At 44.3% G+C, this 24,767-nt stretch overlaps 1 protein-coding gene across 1 annotated transcript in view; it reads left to right on the top strand.

Moving 5' to 3' along the window:
- The window catches only part of MCTP1 (multiple C2 and transmembrane domain containing 1), a 748,272-nt gene that overhangs the window by 465,400 nt on the left and 258,105 nt on the right, over window positions 1-24,767 (top strand). The window contains exons 14-16 of the mRNA XM_066603001.1: window positions 17,904-18,006; window positions 18,386-18,487; window positions 18,878-18,952. Coding sequence (XP_066459098.1) covers window positions 17,904-18,006; window positions 18,386-18,487; window positions 18,878-18,952 — 280 coding nt within the window. The remainder of the gene's footprint in view (window positions 1-17,903; window positions 18,007-18,385; window positions 18,488-18,877; window positions 18,953-24,767) is intronic.

The following is a 24,767-nucleotide window of genomic DNA, read 5'->3' as shown; positions in this document are numbered from 1 at the left end:
ACACTTTTAAGTGGGGGTGCAGTCCGGCAATTAGTGCTGTTACACAGGCGTTAACAGCACTCGTATACTTGGACCCTTAAGCATAATGTACTTAATTAATATATTAATTTAACAGTAGATATAATATAAGGAAAATAATGTAGCTAATATAGAAGAGTGTATTGACCAGCTTACCTCCATAGAGAAATTCACAACCGGACAGTAAGCACCTGATGTAAAAGAAAAGTCTGCTTCAGCTCCAGGATTCATAAATAGAAATAGATTATTCCAGCATTGAAAATCTTCATAAAAAACATGTCTTTATTGAATCATCTAAAAAATGTGTAGGAATAGCTTAAAGGAAAAGCAATGTGTTTCTGACTGATAATGCAGGTCCCTACTCATGGCGCGCCTTCCTGAAATAAAATCAACATTAAAAATTGTTGCTAAAATAATCTATTTCTTAGGGAAATAATGTGTATACTATGCTTCATATAAAGGAACTAATTATTGTATTTTAAAAAACTTAATTAGGTCAGCCATATTCCTTCTTCCATTGTTTGTATAGATAGTACAGTGGGGTTTTGAGTCACTATCCAGGTCTTACTGCCTAAAGTCCCCACAAGCAATTTATCCATATAAGCAAAATAAGGTCTTAGTGTTCAACCAGTATTAAACTTGCTAGCAAATAAAGGTGGTTTTGCCTATGTGCATGGCTTGGCAGATCAGTGGTAGGGAAGTGGGGGACCCACGGCTTATGGTGTACTTAAAGGGGTTTTGTCATTAGAAAAAGAAATATTATTACTTACCAATTCTTTCCCCATCAGTCTTCTTACCAGATCTTCTCCTCACCGATCTTCTCCTGGCTCTTCCAGTCCCCGGGTCACATCACCTCCAGCAGGCCAGATCCTCTTCTTCTGGTGACGAAGCGTACATTAACTGCAGTTCATTTCCTGAAGGGCAGTGAGTAATATGAGTGACATAGTGTTTACTGCCTAGCAGGGAATGACGCAGCATCGGCAGCCTGCTTTAGCGTGCATGCGCGATATCTCCCCGCTCGTGTTTCATATAGTATATATAATATATGAAACACAAACAGCGAGACATTGTGCATGCGCAGTCATGCTAAAGCAGACTGACGAGGATTCGGCCTTCTCTGCTAGGCAGTGACCAGTGACATAGGCTACATTGCTCTGCAGTAAGCAGAATGCCGGAAATGTATGCTTTGTCACAGGAAGAAGAGGATCCAGCTGGCTGGAGGTGATGTGACCTGGAGGACTGGAGGAGCCAGGAGAAGATAGATGAGGGAAAGATCTGCCTGGGGAGGAATAGGTAAGTATTGATTTATTTTTTTTGGACAGAACCCCTTTAATCAGTCACTAAGTGCAATGAATGTTAACAGGCAGGAAAGTGTCAATAAGCTAATACAATTTCCAGAAATAGATGAAGTATGGCTCCTCCTCCCAAAGAAGAGCAGTAACATGTGGGATGCTTCCAGAGCCTATATGGTGCCTTACCTGTTTTGTATAATTATGCTATCCTGCCTTATATAGGCTCTTCGCAGTCCAATAGAGATGTTCTCTTAATGAAAATGAGATGGCTCTATTAAAGCCTACACAGCAAAGCTGAAAAGTGAGTTCATATGCAGAAAATGGGAAATATTAGTTTATTCTCTGTGCTCCAATGGCCCATGTCAAAATAGAAATATTTTAGAATTATTTTATTTAGTCACATAAAAATGTACAAAAATGTTTATTATAAACACCTTCTTTAAATAATGTTATTTTCTGATGATATATTGTAAGAAAGGCAATTTCCTATTTACCTAATTTAATTTTACAGCTTCACATAATAAAATATTGCCCTATTTTTCATCAGACTTTGGTGGAATTCCCATATACTGTAGAATAAAGTGTTGATTAAACTGAGACAAAAGCAGTTAATTTATGAGTTGCTGACCATTTATGAAGCAGTAATAATATGCCCATTTGTGGTTTTGAGGATAAAAAGGAGCTATTAGATATGGGGATATGAATTGCAAATAAAAGCATAATTAGCATGAACATGTGATTCGGTTCTTTTGCTGCCAATAGAGTTTCGATCTGAGGACTGATAGTATAGTACTGTGTCATCTAATTAGGGAGTATGGTCAGTCTCATGCAAACCAGTCACCCGTGTGATAAGCAAAACAATTAGTCATTTTACGCAGGTCATGACTTATTGGACATGATCATTCCATCACTCACTGGTGAAACCAAGCAGAAGGCATTGCCCATTGTGGCTAATGAACATTATTAGCTATTAAATTATTACTTCTGCTAGTTATGTTTTAAGGTCATTGTTGCTGCAAAGTTAATTGATTTCTCAGTTTACTTCCCAGTGTCCTTTGTAAAGAGCAGATCTGTATTGTTGAAAATAAACAGCCCTCTCACTGTAGAGAGCTAGTGAAGTACCGCCGGAGGGCTGGGGGATACGGTCTCCCAGTTTAGCATAGTCTCAGGGGACTTACCTGCCAAGGCAGGCACCTCTCTGGATGGGTAGATTGCAATGCGCCTCTCTACAGCCTCCTTCCAACCCCATTGGTCATATGGCGGAGCATCTTGCCGAGCATAATGACAAGATGTGACTGAGTAGCTGCTACATGAACTCACATTCTTGCTACATCTTTCAGCATTTAATTGGAACAGAACATTCAGTCTCCATAACATGTAAGTATAGGCTGCAGTCATGCAGGAATTTGCAGGAGGACAATGCTTTCCACCCAGGTATTGGGTACCTTCTTTCACTTTGCCTAACTCCTGTATCACGCTGGGCCATGCTTTTGGCCTAGCTTTATTTTCAACCAGTGGTAGAACCACCTACCTTCAATACTGATGCATCACAGACCCCAGCATCTTGTCTCCTGCAAATTTTATATCACCCCACCCCCTCTCCCCCCTGTGTTCCAACCCAACGCAACTGGCACCATCAACCATAATTAAAGGGGGACACTTTCTTATTCATTACACAAGTGTTAGTCACAAAATTCGAATAGTAATAATATTGCGTATTAAACAAGGCATCGAAAGTCCTAATCCATCCTCTTCTCTACACTAGATATGTTCTAGACCATTGCATGGGAAGAGTACTCAGCTGGCACATACCGTAGTAGGGCTGCTTAAGACCTATGCATTAACAGGGTTGAGGTAGAGCTAAGGAAGAAGTGCTCTGGTACATAACAGAAAAGAGAGTAGCCTATGATTTGTGTAACAGAGCTGAAGAAGGTGTGGTCTGCACCTGAACCATGTGAAGAGCAAGTAAACATGGGAAGAGAGCAGTGTAGATTGGGATATAGTCAAGATAGACCGGTCAGCTACATATGAAAAGTGATGAGAGGTCTGGCACACTAGAGTTCCACAATGTGGCATATGAGAGCTGGCAAAGAAATGGTCTGGCACATAGCAGGGCAGAGAATGGCTGGTCAGGTATAGTACAGAGTAGAGCTGGGAAAGAAGTGGAGAAAAATAAATTGCCTAGCATGTTCAGATGTATCTACCCTTAGGAGGTTATTCCAGTCTCGGACAATTATAGCTGCATGTGAATTCACCTCCACACAAGGTGGTCAGGGTGGCCAGCAGTATGGAAACAGCCAAGCGGGGCTGTACTACACTGTTTCTGTAACTCCTATTAACTTCTATGGAAGTTACAGAAACCAAGTAAAACAAGCTGTGCACTGTGGGTACAGATGTGTGTCTCAGAAATGGACCCCTGTGGATATACCATAAAAATCTGAGATGGGAATACCCCTTTATCTTATTGTGATACCAATTTAAGTCAATCTCATGCCATCCAGTAAAAAACATATGTTTATGTTCACTATACTTTTTTTTACCATGGGAGCCTACCGGTTATGGATGTCTGATGGATAGTATCCGATATAGGCATTCATCACAGTCATTCATTTAGAAAAAATATACGTTAAACATGCATGTATAGATTTTCACATGGGAGCGTATGGATGACAGGTGGGGGATGGATGGTATCTGACAAGGCTATTGTGAGATGTATATATTTTTAATATGTTTCTTTAACATCGTACAGTGTATCTTGGGATATGTTGGTTTTAGAGACACGTTAAGGAAGCACACAACTGTAAGAAAGCTCAGAAAAATGTGGCAGATCACAAAGGAGAGCGAGAGAAGGCAGTAGTGGGAAAAGTTCTCTCTTGTTGTCCAGTTCAAGGTTTCAGAATGTGCCCCATCCTCCTTTGGTCCCTGAAGTCTAGCTTGATAGTTGTTGGATATACGGTCTTTCATTTCATTGCACTGCATTATCAGCAGCTCAGGCACAGGGTCCAGTTGGTTGAGCAAAGACAATTATAGGCGGATCATTGTTCAAGGTTTTGTAGTCCAAAAATTCCACCGTAATGGCCACCTACTCCACCAACCCTCATCGCAGCGCTGGGGAAAAAAAGCAATGTGACTAATGAGACAACTGAGGAAAGAATGGTCTGCGAGCCACTCATCGGTTACTAATCTATAACGAGATGAAATGGTAAAATGATAACTTTTCTGCTTCAGTACCACTACACTACATCATCTCCTATTCTGTAGATCAAACTTGCTCCCCATATGTTATACTGGATTAAAATGGCCTTTGGGATTATTTGGAGTCAATTTTTCAAACTACCGAGTGACTCAGGATTAAAATTTGGCTCACGATAATGTTTCCATATTATCATGAGCAAGCGTAACAAATGGTCCTTACAATATATGAGTAATTTCCATTTAAAGTTACAATTACATTTTTACCTCGGTACTTTATGTCCAAGTGTGAAATTTTACTTGTAATGTTACTTAGAGGTTTTATAACGTTTTATCGTTTTTTTTTTTCCCATATTTTTTCTCTTTTCTTTGCTGGATGGAATTTCTAATGACTTCTCCGATGTACTGAAACAATGTCACTGCAACCTTTTCTGTAGTCTTGTGAGGCTTGAAATGCATGAGTAAATTGGCATTTAAGTGCAAAGAGATAACATCCTTGAATCTTACTTTCCCTGATTGCTGCAGACACACTATATTGCAGAAGTTTGTATGATCAAAATGGTTGGCAATAACATCTTATTAATAGAGATGAGCGAACACCAAAATGTTCGGGTGTTCGTTATTCGTAACGAACTTCCCGTGATGCTCGAGGGTTCGTTTCGAACAACGAACCCCATTGAAGTCAATGGGCGACCAGAACATTTTTGTATTTCGCCGATGCTCGCTAAGGTTTTCATGTGTGAAAATCTGGGCAATTCAGGAAAGTGATGGGAATGACACAGTGACGGATAGGGCAGGCGAGGGGCTACATGTTGGGCTGCATCCTAAGTTCACAGGTCCCACTATTAAGCCACAATAGCGGCAAGAGTGGGCCCCCCCCCCCTCCCAACAACTTTTACTTCTGAAAAGCGCTCATTAGCAATGCATACCTTAGCTAAGCACCACACTACCTCCAACAAAGCACAATCACTGCCTGCATGACACTCCGCTGCCACTTCTCCTGGGTTACATGCTGCCCAACCGCCCCCCCTCCCCCCCACAGCGCACACCAAAGTGTCCCTGGGCAGCCTTCAGCTGCCCTCATGCCACACCACGCTCATGTCTATTTAGAATTGCGTCTGCCATGACGAGGGACCGCAGGCACACACTGCAGAGGTTGGCACGGCTAGGCAGCGACCCTCTTTAAAAGTTGGGGAGCGATAGCCCACAATGCTGTACAGAAGCAATGAGAAATAGAATCCTGTGCCACCGCCATCAGGAGCTGCACACGTGGGCATAGCAATGGGGAACCTATGTGCCACACACTATTCATTCTGTCAAGGTGTCTGCATGCCCCAGTCAGACTGGTAATATGCACCTTAACAGTAACCGCGTTGGTGGTAATGTGGTGGTGACTGCGGACCTAGTAGCACGGTTGTATTTTGTTGGTTTTCGGAATGTGGCCAGGATTAAGTAGGCCGTGGCGGGGGGATGGTGGGGGGGCTCTCTTGTAGTGTCGGTAAAGGTGAAATTCTTGGACTGCCACCAGACGAACCAATGCAAAGGCATTTGCCAACAATGTTTTCCCTGTTGGAGGAGGAGGGGGATGTTTTTGAGGCACTACGTGTCCTCTCCACGTGTCCGTGGTTATATGCACCTTAACAGTAACCGCGTTGGTGGTAATGTGGTGGTGACTGCGGACCTAGTAGCACGGTTGTATTTTGTTGGTTTTCGGAATGTGGCCAGGATTAAGTAGGCCGTGGCGGGGGGATGGTGGGGGGGCTCTCTTGTAGTGTCGGTAAAGGTGAAATTCTTGGACTGCCACCAGACGAACCAATGCAAAGGCATTTGCCAACAATGTTTTCCCTGTTGGAGGAGGAGGGGGATGTTTTTGAGGCACTACGTGTCCTCTCCACGTGTCCGTGGTTATATGCACCTTAACAGTAACCGCGTTGGTGGTAATGTGGTGGTGACTGCGGACCTAGTAGCACGGTTGTATTTTGTTGGTTTTCGGAATGTGGCCAGGATTAAGTAGGCCGTGGCGGGGGGATGGTGGGGGGGCTCTCTTGTAGTGTCGGTAAAGGTGAAATTCTTGGACTGCCACCAGACGAACCAATGCAAAGGCATTTGCCAACAATGTTTTCCCTGTTGGAGGAGGAGGGGGATGTTTTTGAGGCACTACGTGTCCTCTCCACGTGTCCGTGGTTATATGCACCTTAACAGTAACCGCGTTGGTGGTAATGTGGTGGTGACTGCGGACCTAGTAGCACGGTTGTATTTTGTTGGTTTTCGGAATGTGGCCAGGATTAAGTAGGCCGTGGCGGGGGGATGGTGGGGGGGCTCTCTTGTAGTGTCGGTAAAGGTGAAATTCTTGGACTGCCACCAGACGAACCAATGCAAAGGCATTTGCCAACAATGTTTTCCCTGTTGGAGGAGGAGGGGGATGTTTTTGAGGCACTACGTGTCCTCTCCACGTGTCCGTTCCATGTCAGCAATAGTAGCACTCAAGACAGGCCCCAGTAACAATTCTGAAGCAGCAGTATAGCGGGAGCGCAGTCTTCGTTCCATGTAAGCAATAGTAGCACTCAAGACAGGCCCCAGTAACAATTCTGAAGCAGCAGTATAGCGGGAGCGCAGTCTTCGTTCCATGTAAGCAATAGTAGCACTCAAGACAGGCCCCAGTAACAATTCTGAAGCAGCAGTATAGCGGGAGCGCAGTCTTCGTTCCATGTAAGCAATAGTAGCACTCAAGACAGGCCCCAGTAACAATTCTGAAGCAGCAGTATAGCGGGAGCGCAGTCTTCGTTCCATGTAAGCAATGGTTAATGTGGCTTAAGTGGTAACTAGGCCTGTAGGCAGCCCAGTGTAACGAAAAATTGGTTCAAGTTAAAGTTCCAATGCTTTTAAGCGCATTGAAACTTATAAAAATTGTTCTGAAAAATTATTTGACTGAGCCTTGTGGCCCTAAGAAAAATTGCCCGTTCAGCGTGATTACGTGAGGTTTCAGGAGGAGGAGCAGGAGGAGGAGGAGGAATATTAGACACAGATTGATGAAGCAGAAATGTCCCCGTTTTGGATGGTGAGAGAGAACGTAGCTTCCATCCGCGGGTGCAGCCTACGTATTGCTTACGTATCGCTGCTGTCCGCTGGTGGAGAACAGAAGTCTGGGGAAATCCAGCCTTTGTTCATCTTGATGAGTGTTAGCCTGTCGGCACTGTCGGTTGACAAGCGGCTACGCTTATCTGTGATGATTCCCCCAGCCGCACTAAACACCCTTTCCGACAAGACGCTAGCCGCAGGACAAGCAAGCACCTCCAGGGCATACAGGGCTAGTTCAGGCCACGTGTCCAGCTTCGACACCCAGTAGTTGTAGGGGGCAGAGGCGTCACCAAGGATGGTCGTGCGATCCGCTACGTACTCCCTCACCATCCTTTTACAGTGCTCCCGCCGACTCAGCCGTGACTGGGGAGCGGTGACACAGTCTTGGTGGGGAGCCATAAAGCTGGCCAGGCCCTTAAAGACTGTTGCACTGCCTGGGATGTACATGCTGCTCGATCTACGCACATCCCCTGCTACCTTGCCCTCGGTACTGCGCCTTCTGCCACTAGCGCTGTCGGCTGGGAATTTTACCATCAGCTTGTCCGCAAGGGTCCTGTGGTATAGCAACACTCTCGAACCCCTTTCCTCTTCGGGAATCAGAGTGGGCAGGTTCTCCTTATACCGTGGATCGAGCAGTGTGTACACCCAGTAATCCGTCGTGGCCAGAATGCGTGCAACGCGAGGGTCACGAGAAAGGCATCCTAACATGAAGTCAGCCATGTGTGCCAGGGTACCTGTACGCAACACATGGCTGTCCTCACTAGGAAGATCACTTTCAGGATCCTCCTCCTCCTCCTCCTCCTCCTCCTCAGGCCATACACGCTGAAAGGATGACAGGCAATCAGCCGGTGTACCGTCAGCAGCGGCCCAAGCTGTCTCTTCCCCCTCCTCCTCATCCTCCTCATGCTCCTCCTCCTCCTCCTGTACGCGCTGAGAAATAGACAGGAGGGTGCCCTGACTATCCAGCGGCATACTGTCTTCCCCCGCCCCCGTTTCCGAGCGCAAAGCAGCTGCCTTTATGGTTTGCAGGGAATTTCTCAAGATGCATAGCAGAGGAATGGTGACGCTAATGATTGTAGCATCGCCGCTCACCACCTGGGTAGACTCCTCAAAATTACCAAGGACATGGCAGATGTCTGCCAACCAGGCCCACTCTTCTGAAAGGAATTGAGGAGGCTGACTCCCACTGCGCCGCCCATGTTGGAGTTGGTATTCGACTATAGCTCTCCGTTGTTCATAGAGCCTGGCCAACATGTGGAGCGTAGAGTTCCACCGTGTGGGCACGTCGCACAGCAGTCGGTGCACTGGCAGCTTAAAGTGATGTTGCAGGGTGCGCAGGGTGGCAGCGTCCGTGTGGGACTTGCGGAAATGTGCGCAGAGCCGGCGCGCCTTTACGAGCAGGTCTGACAAGCGTGGGTAGCTTTTCAGAAAGCGCTGAACCACCAAATTAAAGACGTGGGCCAGGCATGGCACGTGCGTGAGGCTGCCGAGCTGCAGAGCCGCCACCAGGTTACGGCCGTTGTCACACACGACCATGCCCGGTTGGAGGCTCAGCGGCGCAAGCCAGCGGTCGGTCTGCTGTGTCAGACCCTGCAGCAGTTCGTGAGCCGTGTGCCTCTTATCGCCTAAGCTGAGTAGTTTCAGCACGGCCTGCTGACGCTTGCCCACCGCTGTGCTGCCACACCGCGCGACACCGACTGCTGGCGACATGCTGCTGCTAACACATCTTGATTGCGAGACAGAGGAGGAGGAGGAGGAGGAGGAGGGTGCTTTAGTGGAGGAAGCATACACCTCCGCAGATACCAGCACCGAGCTGGGGCCCGCAATTCTGGGGGTGGGTAGGACGTGAGCGGTCCCAGGCTCTGACTCGGTCCCAGCCTCCACTAAATTCACCCAATGTGCCGTCAGGGAGATGTAGTGGCCCTGCCCGCCTGTGCTTGTCCACGTGTCCGTAGTTAAGTGGACCGTGGCAGTAACCGCGTTGGTGAGGGCGCGTACAATGTTGCGGGAGACGTGGTCGTGCAGGGCTGGGACGGCACATCGGGAAAAGTAGTGGCGACTGGGAACTGAGTAGCGCGGGGCCGCCGCCTCCATGATACTTTTGAAGGACTCCGTTTCCACAACCCTATACGGCAGCATCTCAAGGCTGATGAATTTTGCTATGCGGACGGTTAACGTTTGAGCGTGCGGGTGCGTGGCGGCGTACTTGCGCTTGCGCTCCAACAGTTGCGCTAGCGACGGCTGGACTGTGCGGTGCGAGACATTGGAGGATGGGGCCGAGGACAGCGGAGGTGAGGGTGTGGGTGCAGGCCATGAGACGGTCGTGCCTGTGTCCTGAGAGGGGGGTTGCATCTCAGTGGCAGGTTGGGGCACAGGGGGAGAGGCAGGGGTGCAAACCGGAGGCGGTGAACGGCCTTCGTCCCACCTTGTGGGGTGCTTGGCCATCATATGCCTGCGCATGGTGGTGGTGGTGAGGCTGTTGGTGTTGGCTCCCCGGCTGAGCTTTGCGCGACAAAGGTTGCACACCACAGTTCGTCGGTCGTCAGGCGTCTCTGTGAAAAACTGCCAGACCTTAGAGCACCTCGGCCTCTGCAGGGTGGCATGGCGCGAGGGGGCGCTTTGGGAAACACTTGGTGGATTATTCGGTCTGGCCCTGCCTCTACCCCTGGCCACCGCACTGCCTCTTGCAACCTGCCCTGCTGATGCCCTTGACTCCCCCTCTGAAGACCTGTCCTCCTGAGTAAGCGTTGCACACCAGGTGGGGTCAGTCACCTCATCGTCCTGCTGCTCTTCCTCCGAATCCTCTGTGCGCTGCTCCCTCGGACTTACTGCCCTTACTACTACCTCACTGCAAGACAACTGTGTCTGATCGTCATCGTCCTCCTCACCCACAGAAAGTTGTTGAGACAGTTGGCGGAAGTCCCCAGCCTCATCCCCCGGACCCCGGGAACTTTCGAATGGTTGGGCATCAGTGACTATAAACTCCTCTGGTGGGAGAGGAACCGCTGCTGCCCAATCTGAGCAGGGGCCCGAGAACAGTTCCTGGGAGTGTTCCCGCTCCTGAGCAGGTGTCATTGTAGTGGAGTGAGGAGGCTGGGAGGAAGGAGGAGCAGCAGACAGAGGATTCGGATTTGCAGCAGTGGACGGCGCAGAACTGCGTGTTGACGATAGGTTGCTCGAAGCACTTTCTGCCATCCAGGACAGGACCTGCTCACACTGCTCATTTTCTAATAACCGTCTCCCGCGTGGACCCATTAATTGGGCGATGAATGTGGGGATGCCAGAAACGTGCCTCTCTCCTAATCGCGCAGCAGTCGGCTGCGACACACCGGGATCCGGAGCTCGGCCTGTGCCCACACCCTGACTTGGCCCTCCGCGTCCTCGGCCGCGTCCACGTCCTCTAGGCCTACCCCTACCCCTCAGCATGCTGTATTACCAGTGATTTGATTTCACAGGCAGGAAATAAATTGGCGCAAGACTGCAGGCCAAATATTATTTTTGCACTTTTTGGAAAACGAACGGCCCCACTGCCTTTAGTGAATGAATAATCTAAGTTTAATAACTGTGCTGTGTCCCTGCTAATGTGTCACTGAACGTGAGGGTAGCAGAGTTATTATAACTGTGGCAGAGCAGGTATTTTTTTTCCCAATTAAGGAAAGCAAATGGCGAAGCCAGCAGTAAAGCGTAGCTGGGTGCGTATGATTTAGCAATGTATTTCACGCAGCTCACACGTCTCCACCGCCCGTAAGGACGGACACAGGCTGGACAAATAGATTTCTTTTCAGTTTTTTCCCACCAACAGGCAGCACTGCGTATATTCAATGAACCTGCGAAGTTTAATAACTGTGCTGTGTCCCTGCTTATGTGTCACAGAACGTGAGGGTAGCAGAGTTATTATAACTCTTGGAGAGCAGGTATTTTTTTTCCCAATTAAGGAAAGCAAATGGCGAAGCAAGCAGTAAAGCGTAGCTGGGTGCGTATGATTTAGCAATGTATTTCACGCAGCTCACACGTCTCCACCGCCCGTAAGGACGGACACAGGCTGGACAAATAGATTTCTTTTCAGTTTTTTCCCACCAACAGGCAGCACTGCGTATATTCAATGAACCTGCGAAGTTTAATAACTGTGCTGTGTCCCTGCTTATGTGTCACAGAACGTGAGGGTAGCAGAGTTATTATAACTCTTGGAGAGCAGGTATTTTTTTTCCCAATTAAGGAAAGCAAATGGCGAAGCCAGCAGTAAAGCGTAGCTGGGTGCGTATGATTTAGCAATGTATTTCACGCAGCTCACACGTCTCCACCGCCCGTAAGGACGGACACAGGCTGGACAAATAGATTTCTTTTCAGTTTTTTCCCACCAACAGGCAGCACTGCGTATATTCAATGAACCTGCGAAGTTTAATAACTGTGCTGTGTCCCTGCTTATGTGTCACAGAACGTGAGGGTAGCAGAGTTATTATAACTCTTGGAGAGCAGGTATTTTTTTTCCCAATTAAGGAAAGCAAATGGCGAAGCCAGCAGTAAAGCGTAGCTGGGTGCGTATGATTTAGCAATGTATTTCACGCAGCTCACACGTCTCCACCGCCCGTAAGGACGGACACAGGCTGGACAAATAGATTTCTTTTCAGTTTTTTCCCACCAACAGGCAGCACTGCGTATATTCAATGAACCTGCGAAGTTTAATAACTGTGCTGTGTCCCTGCTTATGTGTCACAGAACGTGAGGGTAGCAGAGTTATTATAACTCTTGGAGAGCAGGTATTTTTTTTCCCAATTAAGGAAAGCAAATGGCGAAGCCAGCAGTAAAGCGTAGCTGGGTGCGTATGATTTAGCAATGTATTTCACGCAGCTCACACGTCTCCACCGCCCGTAAGGACGGACACAGGCTGGACAAATAGATTTCTTTTCAGTTTTTTCCCACCAACAGGCAGCACTGCGTATATTCAATGAACCTGCGAAGTTTAATAACTGTGCTGTGTCCCTGCTTATGTGTCACAGAACGTGAGGGTAGCAGAGTTATTATAACTCTTGGAGAGCAGGTATTTTTTTTCCCAATTAAGGAAAGCAAATGGCGAAGCCAGCAGTAAAGCGTAGCTGGGTGCGTATGATTTAGCAATGTATTTCACGCAGCTCACACGTCTCCACCGCCCGTAAGGACGGACACAGGCTGGACAAATAGATTTCTTTTCAGTTTTTTCCCACCAACAGGCAGCACTGCGTATATTCAATGAACCTGCGAAGTTTAATAACTGTGCTGTGTCCCTGCTTATGTGTCACAGAACGTGAGGGTAGCAGAGTTATTATAACTCTTGGAGAGCAGGTATTTTTTTTCCCAATTAAGGAAAGCAAATGGCGAAGCCAGCAGTAAAGCGTAGCTGGGTGCGTATGATTTAGCAATGTATTTCACGCAGCTCACACGTCTCCACCGCCCGTAAGGACGGACACAGGCTGGACAAATAGATTTCTTTTCAGTTTTTTCCCACCAACAGGCAGCACTGCGTATATTCTATGAATAATAACTGTGTTGTGGCCCTGCCTATACAATTCTTTCCCTGCAGTATCAATGGAGGGTGGAATGCTCTGCAGAGGCGATTTTGAGAAGCCCAAAAAAAATGCAGCACAGCCAACAGCAACCTGGACAGTACTGCACACGGATAAATATGGCCCTAGAAAGGACCGTTGAGGTTCTTGAAGGCTACACTCACTCCTAACACTCTCCCTGCCTATGCAGCACTTCTGTCCCTAATGCCAGGTGCAACGGTCTGCAGAGGCGATTTTGAGAAAAAAAAAATCCCACTGCTAACAGCAGCCAACACACAGCTATCAGTGGCCCTAATAAGGACCTTTGGGGGGTCTTGAAGCCTACACTAACTACCAATTCTTTCCCTACAGCAGCTCCGGTACAAACAGCACTGTCCCTCATCTAACTCACACCGCATCTGAGGCGAGCCGCGGGAGGGGCCGACTTTTATATTAGGCGAACACCTGATCTTCCCAGCCACTCACAGCAGGGGGGTGGTATAGGGCTTGAACGTCACAGGGGGAAGTTGTAATGCCTTCCCTGTCTTTCAATTGGCCAGAAAAGCGCGCAAACGTCTCAGGGAAGTAAGTGAAAGTAACCAGAACACCGCATGGTGTTCGTTACGAATAACGAACATCCCGAACACCCTAATATTCGCACGAATATCAAGCTCGGACGAACGCGTTCGCTCATCTCTACTTATTAACCAAGTCGTATGCGCTTTATATTTTATATCACCTCCCTTTAACTTTCAAAAGCTCTGTAAATGTATGTAAATTCCACCTTATTTCTGAATTTGTTTATGGAGCACAGCATTCATTTTAGAGGTGTAAGATTTTAAGATTAACTCCGGGAGAGAACTCCAGAAGAACATTCAGCTATCTTATTTAGTTGCGTGATTAAATGAGTCACGAGTCTAATGCGGATTTACAGCCACTAAATGGAATCTTCTAATACGGTTTAGTTTACATATTACATGCTGTAAAACAGAGTGGTTGTTATTTTTCTCACACCGGAGATTCTGAAAATCAAATACACCTACAATATAAATGAAGAAAATATGAAATATTTTCATGGCTCTTTACGGGATGATATGAGAAAATACAGAGTGATTCAAAAAGAATGGCGCAAAAGTAAAGCGGATTTATTCATACATGAATTGACATACAACAGCCAGAATCACAAGATAGAAGAACTCCAATTTTTACTGCACCGCACAGATGCTCGATGTGGTGCCGTTGGTGACACTAGAAGACCTAGAAGAATGTATCTCCGCAGCAGTGGAATCAATAACAGCAGATATGCCGGGACATGTCTGTGCAAAACTGGACTACCAGCTTGACATCTGCCGTGCCGCCAACAGTGCCCACATTGAATATCGATGATGTCACTGTGACATCATCGTAATTATTACTCCTGTGCTGTTACATGGGATACTGGCACTTTTTTACGTGACCCTACATACTGTTGTACTCAAGAAAAGGGGGAATCTAAGCTGAATAGTGACTTTTTAAAGTTTGAAAACAAATTAGTTCTATATTCAGACATTAGTTCTATATGAACAACCCAGATTTTTAAGGATTAGTGAAGGTCCCTTTGGTTGGATGTCAGACCAATCAGATTTCTATAGCTTATCAAGTTGATATGGCACAATTTTGTGTGGAAATCCAAAAATATCAAGTAGTCATATTCTATCTAGGCTATTTGGACGTTCATTTGTTAATTAGCATCAGTTTTTTATAATATAAATACAATTATAGTAAGAACTGTCAAAACCAGACAGCCTACTTGTTGATGGTTTCCATAAAACAGCATTTTTCTTCATCTCACAAATGAATATCTAACAGAACATAATAAATGTGAAAAAGATGGGTACGGAAATGTAACACAGATTTGTCATTTGTTGACTTCATAGTTACAACTTGGGGCTCGTTCCCATTGGCGTTTTGCTTTACATTTTAACTGATTCATTTTTTAATTAAACAGATAGCAAAATGGATTTAAAACTAAACCGAATGAAAACCATAGTTTCCGTTTTTTAACAGATCTGTTAAAGAAGTTGTACCAGAATTTCAAGTGGATAGGGGATAAATTGCTGATTGGTGGGGGCTTCACTCAGTCTCCCCCTCACTTTGAGGGGTGCCATAACCCCACAGTGAGGAGGACACGGGGCGTCTGTTCTTGAAATTGGCATAGATCTCAGTGGTGAGACCCACACCAATCAGCAAGTTATCCCCTATACTGTGGAAAGGGGAGAACTTCAAATTCTGGTACAACCCATTAAAAAAAAATGGACTAATTCTATCCGTTTGTTTCCATTTCATTTTGCCTACATCCATTTTTAATGAATCAGTTGTGTATTCTTTTGTCTTTCTTCCCTACTGTACAAAAAACCTAACTAAACAAAATCTTTTCTGTTCAGTTCCGTCACACATTGACTATAATATAAAAAATTATGGAGGAGTCTTTCCCATTTGGTTTTCTTTTTTTTTTCTTTTTTTTTTTGTTAGCAGAAAAAAAGCACTGCTGCCTGCACAATGTTTTCAGTTAAAAATGTGAAGCAGATGAAACTGAACCGAACTAAGCATAGCTGAAGCTCACAAAATCCCATTGAAATTGAAGAGAAGTAAAAGAGAACAATTTTTAAACTTTTTTGTTGGTCCTCCGTCGGAACAACAGAATGGAAGACAAAAACACTGATGTGAATGAGCCCTTAATCAACAGGTGGAATGTGAGAATTAGCACACATGATGTGTATATAACAGCTGGTTGAAAAAATGGAACATGTCTTCTGATTGTTTTTGGTTATAGTTTTATGTTTTGTATGCCTTTTTGTGATTTACCAAACTCTTGTGCTTTATTTGGTGGTTCACACTGTGATGGATTTCATAACACTTTCTAGAACATCATGGCAAAGTCATACTGTCTCTTATTTATACAGAATTTCTTTCTCTACTGATTCATTTTTTTCAGTGTTATAGGGATTGAAGTTAAATGGGCTGCCTAAAGTTACCAATAGGGGCAACTTACTCCCTATGGATTTCTACAGCTTTCATTGAACTCATAAATAAGTCTGTATTCAGTAAGCTCTTAAGCTGTCCCTAGTGGCAGATGGAGACAGCTAGCATTTAATCATTTAAAGACCACTGTCACAAGGCGAAACCCTTTAAACATTTGCTGAGTGGCCTTCTAATGCCCCATTTGGGGTATTGCAAGAAAAAGCAGCCTCTGTGTATATTGAGTATTACACAATAGTTTATTGCCTATGCCTGGATAATAAGAAGAAAGAGTTGCCCAGTTTGCATAGAGGGGCTCTTTTTTTGGATATCTGCTATTTCAATAGTTTTTTTAGTATATTTAGGCAAGTTCATCTACTCTTTAATGAAATACATTGAATACATCAAATACAGGTGTATCAGAATTCAACACGATTTTAACTCGATCTGATAGCTTTCTGTGCCATAATTTATTCACACTTTTAAAGGTAACCTGTCAGCTGTTTCCACCCTACTAAATTGACTATGGGGCAGACCACTGAATAACAGCTCTTTCCAAAAATAAGTTTGTTAGTTTTCCATTTGAAAGTATACCTGTGGAAAACATCTTTTAAACTTACCCGCGTCACATGCTAATGTCTGCCCTGCAGTCTGGTGGGCGGATCACACATCCCCTTTGGTTGGGGATTTCACATAAACCCACCCACCTAGGCACCTGCTGTGTCACATCATCCAAGGAGCGCTTTGAACTTTCACTCATGCGCTGGAAACTTGTGGAACAGCGCATGCACAGATGGGAATGATGAATCTGCCAACAACAGGGATGGATACATGATTTGTGCATGTGCCAGTCTGCGAATCTCCGGTGCATGCATGAAAGTTCAAGCGCTTGGTGAATGATGTTACACAGCAGCAGCCTAGGTGGGTAGGTTGATGTGAAAACCCTAGCCAGAGAAGAAGTCTGGGAACGCCCACCAGAGGGGACGCCGGACAATGGAATCCGACATGGGAAAGATTATTTTTCACAGGTATACTTTCAAATGAAAAACTAACAACCCAATTTTTGGAAAGCTCTGTTATTCAGTAGTCTGCCCCTGTAGTCAGTTTAACAGGATTGAAACAACTGAAAGGTTCCATTTAACTGCTTTACAATGGTTTTGTTAAGTTAGAAGAGCAATAGCCTTACAATGGCTTAAAGGGGTTTTCCCGGGAAAATACTATTGATGACGAAATCTCAGAATAGTGGATTGGTTGGGTTCCTGACTGAGCAATGGACCCCAGCCAATCAGCTGATTCTGCGTCCACTGACAGCACCGCAATTAGATAGGGGTAGAAATGGAAGCAGCGGAATTCTCTGTTTTGACTCCTGTGTAGTGGCCAACACTTGTAACTGCAGGCAAGTCTCCCACTGACTTCAATGAGACCTGACCTGTAGTTACAAGCACCAGACACTGCAAAAGGCTCGAAGCGAAGACTTTCACTGCTTCTGCTCCGACCCCCGTGTATTTGCGGCGCTGACAGCATGCGCCCGCCCAAGTGATCAGTCCGGGTCCCGACCGACAGACCCCAGCCGATCAACGATTGATGACCTATACTGAGAATAGCTCATCAATAGTATTTTCCTCGGAAAACCTTCTTAAGATAACTTGTCACAGAAAGTTATCGCAATCAAGTTAAACTTCGCTGTGTCTGTACTTGTAACATCATGTTGCTATCGAGTTGTTCATAGAGAATTCATTTTTTCTTCATCATCTCTTTGTTAATTAAGACTCTGCTATTTCCCTCTCTATATTCTTTTCCCATAAAGCAATATCAACGATATCCACTCCGTCCTTGAAGTGACAGTATATGATGAAGATCGAGACCGAAGTGCCGACTTTCTGGGCAAAGTTGCTATCCCCTTGCTGTCTGTAAGTCTCCTTCACCTGCCATACATCTCAATGTTCCTCTCAAACCATAAGGAAAAAAAATGAAAATTTCTGTTGAACGTCAGTCAATTCTCAACTGAGATATTAAAAAATCTCACACACAAACACAGACAAAAAGATGAAAAAAATAAATAAAATAAATAATAGAATTTAACACCCTCGGTCCACGACCATGTTGAATCCCACGGTAGTTAATTTCTCCTGACAGGCTCGGTGCTGGTAATGAACAGGTACTTGTCAGAATTGCCACAGTTGTTTTGGGCTCCTTGTCAGTTTCAGCAGCTGGGGGTCAAAGGTGGCCGGGGGAGTGTATTCAGTAGAGACCATGAGACAGACGGCTGTCATGTCTTTCTTCCCACAGATTCAAAATGGTGAACAGAAAGCCTACGTCTTGAAAAACAAGCAGCTGACAGGGCCAACAAAGGGGGTCATCTATCTTGAAATAGATGTGATTTTTAATGCTGTAAGTTTCAACTTTGCCTTTCTTCTCGCTTCTAAAAAAGCTCAGTTCTTTGAATGCTTTTGTTCCTTATATATGAAGTATATGAATGTTAAACTTAGAGGGATTATTTCAACCTCCCCGCAAGTGAAGAGCGAGGAGCAGCACAGCCACAGCATGGCGCACCCTCCCCACACATTGCAATTCAGCTGTTGTTGCTAGCAATGACATTGCTGCTGTTAAGTATGCATGCCAGTTACCCTCCCTTGGTATTATACATTTATGTCCTTTTATACCGTTTGCTTTTGTGAATTTTCAATCAAGGTGCATGTGTCGGTCACAGATTACAATTAAGCTAGAAAACAGATCATTTGTGCGAGTCGTCTCATCGCCAATCTATATTATTATGTGCAGGTAAAGGCCAGCCTGGCTACACTCATGCCAAAAGAGCAGAAATATGTTGAGGAAGAAGCAAGACTTTCCAAACAGGTAAATAACACGTTGTCCGTTGACAAATTACTGGAGGGGCAAGATCTGATAATCAGGAATTCCATGGAAAGAGCATAATGATGAAGTAGGGATGAAGCAGAGCTGAGATTGTGTTGTAGTCACACAGGCAAGTGCGATGTTGAGCAGTGAAAAACTGACCGTTTTTGGTGTGATTTTCATGAATTTGCGATGCGTTTTTGCAAATTTCACACGCTATTTGCAACCGTTTTCCGCATGTGTTTTTCACTAGTCTGCACTCCTTTTTTTTTTCCGTGTGTTCTCCATAGTAACATGCATTAAAAATGCATTGGATTCGCATGCGATGCGTTTTTTTTCTACACTCCAATTGAAAATAATGGGCGATTCTTGAAGAAGAATCGCACAAAAATAGGACATGCAGCGATTCTTCCAACTCTGAGGGAAAACTCGCTCATGTGAATTAACCCATTCTTTTCTCATGTCAGTTCTGTTGATCTCGAAATCGGAACTCGTACAGGAAAATCGCCCATGTGCATACAACCTAAGGCCGGATTCACATGAGCGTATGTGTATTTCATGTTTTTGTATGCACGTGTGGTGCGCTATTGTGCGCACATAAAAACACGTACCGATGCTCTCAGCCATTGAGATGGACAATTTGTTTAAATATTTCAAGATATCTTCTCTTCCTGTACAAATATGCAGGTAATAAAAAAAGTATGCTGTGTTCTTTTTTTGCGTGACGGAATTATGTATGCTAAATACTACATGCGGGGAAGAGCGGGCAGCCGCTAATTTTCCATGGTTATTTTTTAAACTCCTGCACTCTGCCGCAGAGTTTGAAAAGCCAGCGAGGAAGAAGAAATTCCCCTCGTTCAGGTGCAACTACGCTCTGTACCACCGAGTGAAGTTGAGCTACGCATGTCCAAAACCGCTCTCATACTATTACTATGCGATGCAATTGTTTTGCCTCCCGTAGGAAATAATGGGTGATATTGCCCAAAAATTGGACATGCTGCAATTTTTTCTATCGGGTCTGAGAGAGAAACCACTGATGTAAATTAACCCCTTGGAAACAATGTATTCTTTTCAAGTGCATCAGAAACTGAGCATGAACTCGCAGTCCTATGTAAAACCATAAATAACTCCTCATAGCACACATAGAGCTGTGCCAAATGACAAACTCAGCTCTGCTTCATTAATGTTAAATCTAACAATATATTGCGTAGTAATACATGTCTGTTTGTTTATTGTTTTATGTATGTTTATTTATGTATGTCACACTGGAGCATAAACATCTCCTATTATTCACGTGGGCCCGCCGCGCTTACATATAGGGAGCGCTTCTGAACGGAGCATGAATCTTGCTTAGCACTCATTCCTTTAATAAGGCCGCTCTTTGCATATGTTGTGTGAAAAAATAATAACAATAAGAGTGAGCTAGAGCTATACACAGGGGAGCGGGGCTCCTCGACACCATCCTGACAATGTACCTCAATCATAACTTAAATTATGCTTGTCTCAGACTGCGTAAATAACAGAATTGTATGGAACCATCTGATGCTTGGGGGTTGGGAGGTTGTCATAAGGACAAATATTCCCATGGGAAGACCAGCTTTACAATAACCAGGATGATCTCATGGCAAAAACTAAATTGCATAAAGGAAGACATGAGCATATTCAGATATTTGCTCTTAATTCTCTTAGAAGTTGCAACCTGTCAGTGACAGAATGCATTTGCAGGTATGAAGTACAGAATAGACGGCGATCCTGCCTCATCTATCATACTGATGATATTACTTGTTTGTTTCATCTTTCCATAGAATAGTAAAGCATAAAGTGCCAAAGCAGAAGTTAGACATTCTTTATTTGACCCGGATTGCTGTTTATCTCCATACTCCTGCGCTCCATTGTAGATAATGATGTACTTTGTGTTAATTACACTTATTATTTTTATTATATAGTACTTCATTTACATATCGGTGATAATATTAGAAGACAAGGGCATGGAAAGTAGCAGGAGTTGGTCAAAGATTACATATTGAATTCGAGACTTGTTTGTGCAGCATGCTGAGACATAATAGGAAAGGAGTTTGAAAAGAATACAATCAACGCAGAAAAGAGACAAAAAAGAAACAAAAAAGTTTTACTGTTTCAATCATCAAATTGTAAACTTTCTCATTATTGAAAATCATTATGCCTCCCAGACTTTATCAAGTCAAGAAGCTCTAACCAGTTGAAGACCCCACTAGAGAAAGCTAAACTGTTGTTCATATGGGTGACACATCACCAGAGGCATAACTTGAAGCTTCTGGGCCCCAATGCAAAATATGTAACGGGGCCCCCAACTATAATGCTTTATTCATAGTGCTGGGCTCCTCATATGAAGAGGAGACGCCTTATGGGCTCCTAAGGCTCCTGGGCCCGGGTGCAACTGCATCCCCTATAGTTACGCCTCTGCACATCACCTGACACATCACCGGACTGCAGGCATTGTGTCATCTATAGTGACTTCATTGTAGAGGGTGTAGTCGTGGCGCTGTAACTTAATAGGGCACATTCACTTATGCTGGCATAGAACATGCAGTCAATATGTGACTATTAAAGGTATGTTCACACGTAGAGGAAATGTTGCGGATTTTGTGCATTTCTGCATCAGAAAAAGAATCAAAATCCGCAATGCAGATTTTGATACCAAGTCGGCTGCGGATCTGTAGCTGATTTTGGCATGCCGCTTCTCTGACCTCACTATCAGCAGCCCCTCGCTGCAGCGTGCAGAGAAGCTTTCACGTCCCTCCCCTAATAACTGCTACTAAACGCCGGAGCAGAAAGCTGAAATCAGCTACAGATCCGCAGCTGATTTCAAGTCTATATCCACACCAGTGTTTTTGATGCAGAAATTCTGCAAATTTTATCTTGGAACTTTCCAATGCGGAAAATCCGCTCCATGTTAACATACTCTTAGTGAGGTCTATCCTCCTGGTGACCATAGATGTCTACCATTACTGGGATAGAAGTCAAGGAATCCCAGACAGCATTACATGGGAATCCACTTTAACAACCACTATTATGGTAAGATAGTATGTAAGGCTAGAAAAAGGCATATGTTCAGCCAGTTCAGCCTGTTATCCTGCAATGTTCATCCCTTCTATTTCGGTGTAGAAACCTTCTAGACTAACCACCTCTAGACGTAGAAAAGCCCCCCCCCTCCCATTTGCATACATACCAATGGACGTTTTGTCTTGATCAAAAAAGATTTTCATTTTTGTCCTTGTCTAGTGTAAATGGTGGAGGGGACTGGTTGTGCACGAGCCAGTGGGGATGACAATAAGTCACACTGCCATTTGCAGGGTATTTAAATGCAAGGCTAGGACAGCAAAGTGAATCTGATGGACTGAATAGCTATGACTTTGCACTTGTCATCTGCATTGCCCACAGAGAAAATTAACAGTCAATTTTCATTTGCATAATACAATTTCAATTACAATCAGTTCCCTAGTAAAACTGCATCACATTCATTGAAAACTACCAGTCAGGGGATAGATACCAGGACATTTCCAATTCACCGAGTACACATCAGAGAAATGTAAAGAGTAACTACACTTTTAAGAAATGTTTGACATGTCAGAAAAGCATGTCAGAAGTTTTGATCAGTGGGGTTTGGGTGCTGAGACTTCCACTGATCATTGAAATGAAAGGGCAGAAGCACTCACCCAAGCACTGTGCCCCTACGGGTGTCATTGGTTTTTCTTGCCTCTTGGCAGCTGAAGACAGATGCATAGAAGTCTGTGGAAGTCTATGCATCTGTCTTCAGCTACTGAAAAGAGCTGACGAGGAACAATGACAGCTGAAAGAGCACAGCACTTGGGTGAGAGCTTTCGCCAGATCCCACTAATCAATATTTTTGACATTTCCCTCTGACATGTCAAATGTTTATTAAAAGTGCAGTTCATCTTTAAATTATTTTAAAAAATGGTATCACAGCTATAAATTTGCCTACAGCAGACTGTTTTCGAAAACCCTCAGAGACCATGGAAGATGGGTAGTAGTGGGTACTAAAGACCCATGACAACTTTAATGCCTTCAAGACATTTTTTGCTCCAGTGTTTTAATTTTCGCATTCCCGCCCTCCAAGAGTCATAAGTTTTCAATTGGCATAGCCATATGGGGACTTGTGTGTCGCAGGACAAGTTGTGGTTTTTAATTTGAATTTTCTTTACTGGGGTAAAGTGGAAGAAAAATAAAATTATAGGTTTTTGGAGTATAGTTTTTACAGCGTTCACTTTGCAGTAATAATGACAACTTTATTCTGTGGGTCAATAGGATTACATGTAGTCCTAAACTCTTGCTCGCGACCTGAGGGTTGCAGGTTCAATCCCCACTTGGTTAAAGTGGTTGACTCAGCCTTCCATCTTTCCAAGGTCGGTAAAATGAGTACCCAGCTTGCTGTGGGGTAAAGATGACTGGGAAGGTAATGGCAAATCGCCTCACAAAAACAGTCTGCCCCAGAAAACATCACTATATTTACAAAAATTTGTTGGTGTCATCCAATTCTGAGACCCAGAAGTTTTAATTTTTCTGTCAATGGTACTGTGAGGACTTGAATTTTGCAGAGTGAACTGTAGTTTTTAATAGTACTATTTTGAGTTCATAAGATTTACAATCACTTTTTACTCCATTTTTTGGGAGGCAAGGTGACCAAAAAAGACATGTACTGTATTGTCTCTTTATATTTTTTTTTTTACAGTAATCACCAAATACTGTAGCATTGGACGGGATCTCCAGGGTCATTGGGTCTATTCCCCCGCTCAATGCAGGATTCACTAAATAATTTACTCTGTTTGACAACTTCTTTTGAAGGAGAACTTGCCATCTTCCCTGGCAACCCGTTCCACTCATTGATCACCCTCACTATCAAAAAGTTTTTCCTAATATCTGGTTTGTGTCTCCTCCCTTTCAGTTTCATCCCATTGCTTCTAGTCTTTCCTTGTGCTAATGAGAATAGGGCTGATCCCTCTGCACTGTGACAGCCCTTCAGATATTTGTAGACCGCTATTAAGGCTTCTCTCAACCTTCTTTTTTGCAGGCTAAACATTCCCAGATCCTTTAACCATTAAACATAGGAAATGTTTTGCAGACCATTCACCATCCTAGAAACTCCTCTCTGAGCTTGTTACAGTTTGTCAATGTCTTTTTTTTAATTGGGGTGCCCAGAACTGGACACAGTATTCCAGATGAGGTCTGACTAAGGAAGAGTAGAGGGGGATAATTACCTCACATGATCTAGACTCTATGCTTCTCTTAATATATCTCAGAATTGTGTTTGCCCTTTTTGCTGCTGCATCACACTGTTGATTCATGTTCAGTCTGTGATCTATTCGTATACATGCTGTTTAATAATTTGTTCAAAGATCTTTCCCGGTATAGAAGTCAGTCTCACAGGCCTTATAGCTTCCTGGATCCACATTCTTCCCTTTTTTGAAAATGGGGACAACATTTACCCTTTTCCTCTCTTCTAGGACTTCTCCTGTTCTCCAGGAATTTTCAAAAATTATGGCGAGTGGTTCAGCAATTACCTCTGCTATATCCTTCAGTACCTTGGGATGTAATTCATTTGAACCTGGAGACTTAAATTCATTTAAGTTATCTATGTGTTCCCTCGCGATCTCTCTGCTTATAGAAAGCCTGCTTTCTTTTTTTCTCCGAATAGCACAGGGAAGATCAGTTGATGTTCCATCTACTTTCTGAGAGAAAACAGACACTAAATAGGAATTTAAAAGTTCTCAACATCATTCTTAACCAAATCACCATTTTCATCCTGTAAGCATCCAATAGC

This window comes from Eleutherodactylus coqui, chromosome 5 (assembly GCF_035609145.1).
Source record: "Eleutherodactylus coqui strain aEleCoq1 chromosome 5, aEleCoq1.hap1, whole genome shotgun sequence".
NCBI lineage: Eukaryota > Metazoa > Chordata > Amphibia > Anura > Eleutherodactylidae > Eleutherodactylus > Eleutherodactylus coqui.
The sequence above is the reverse complement of the archived record's forward strand: the minus strand, read 5'-3'. Positions and strand labels throughout refer to the sequence as shown.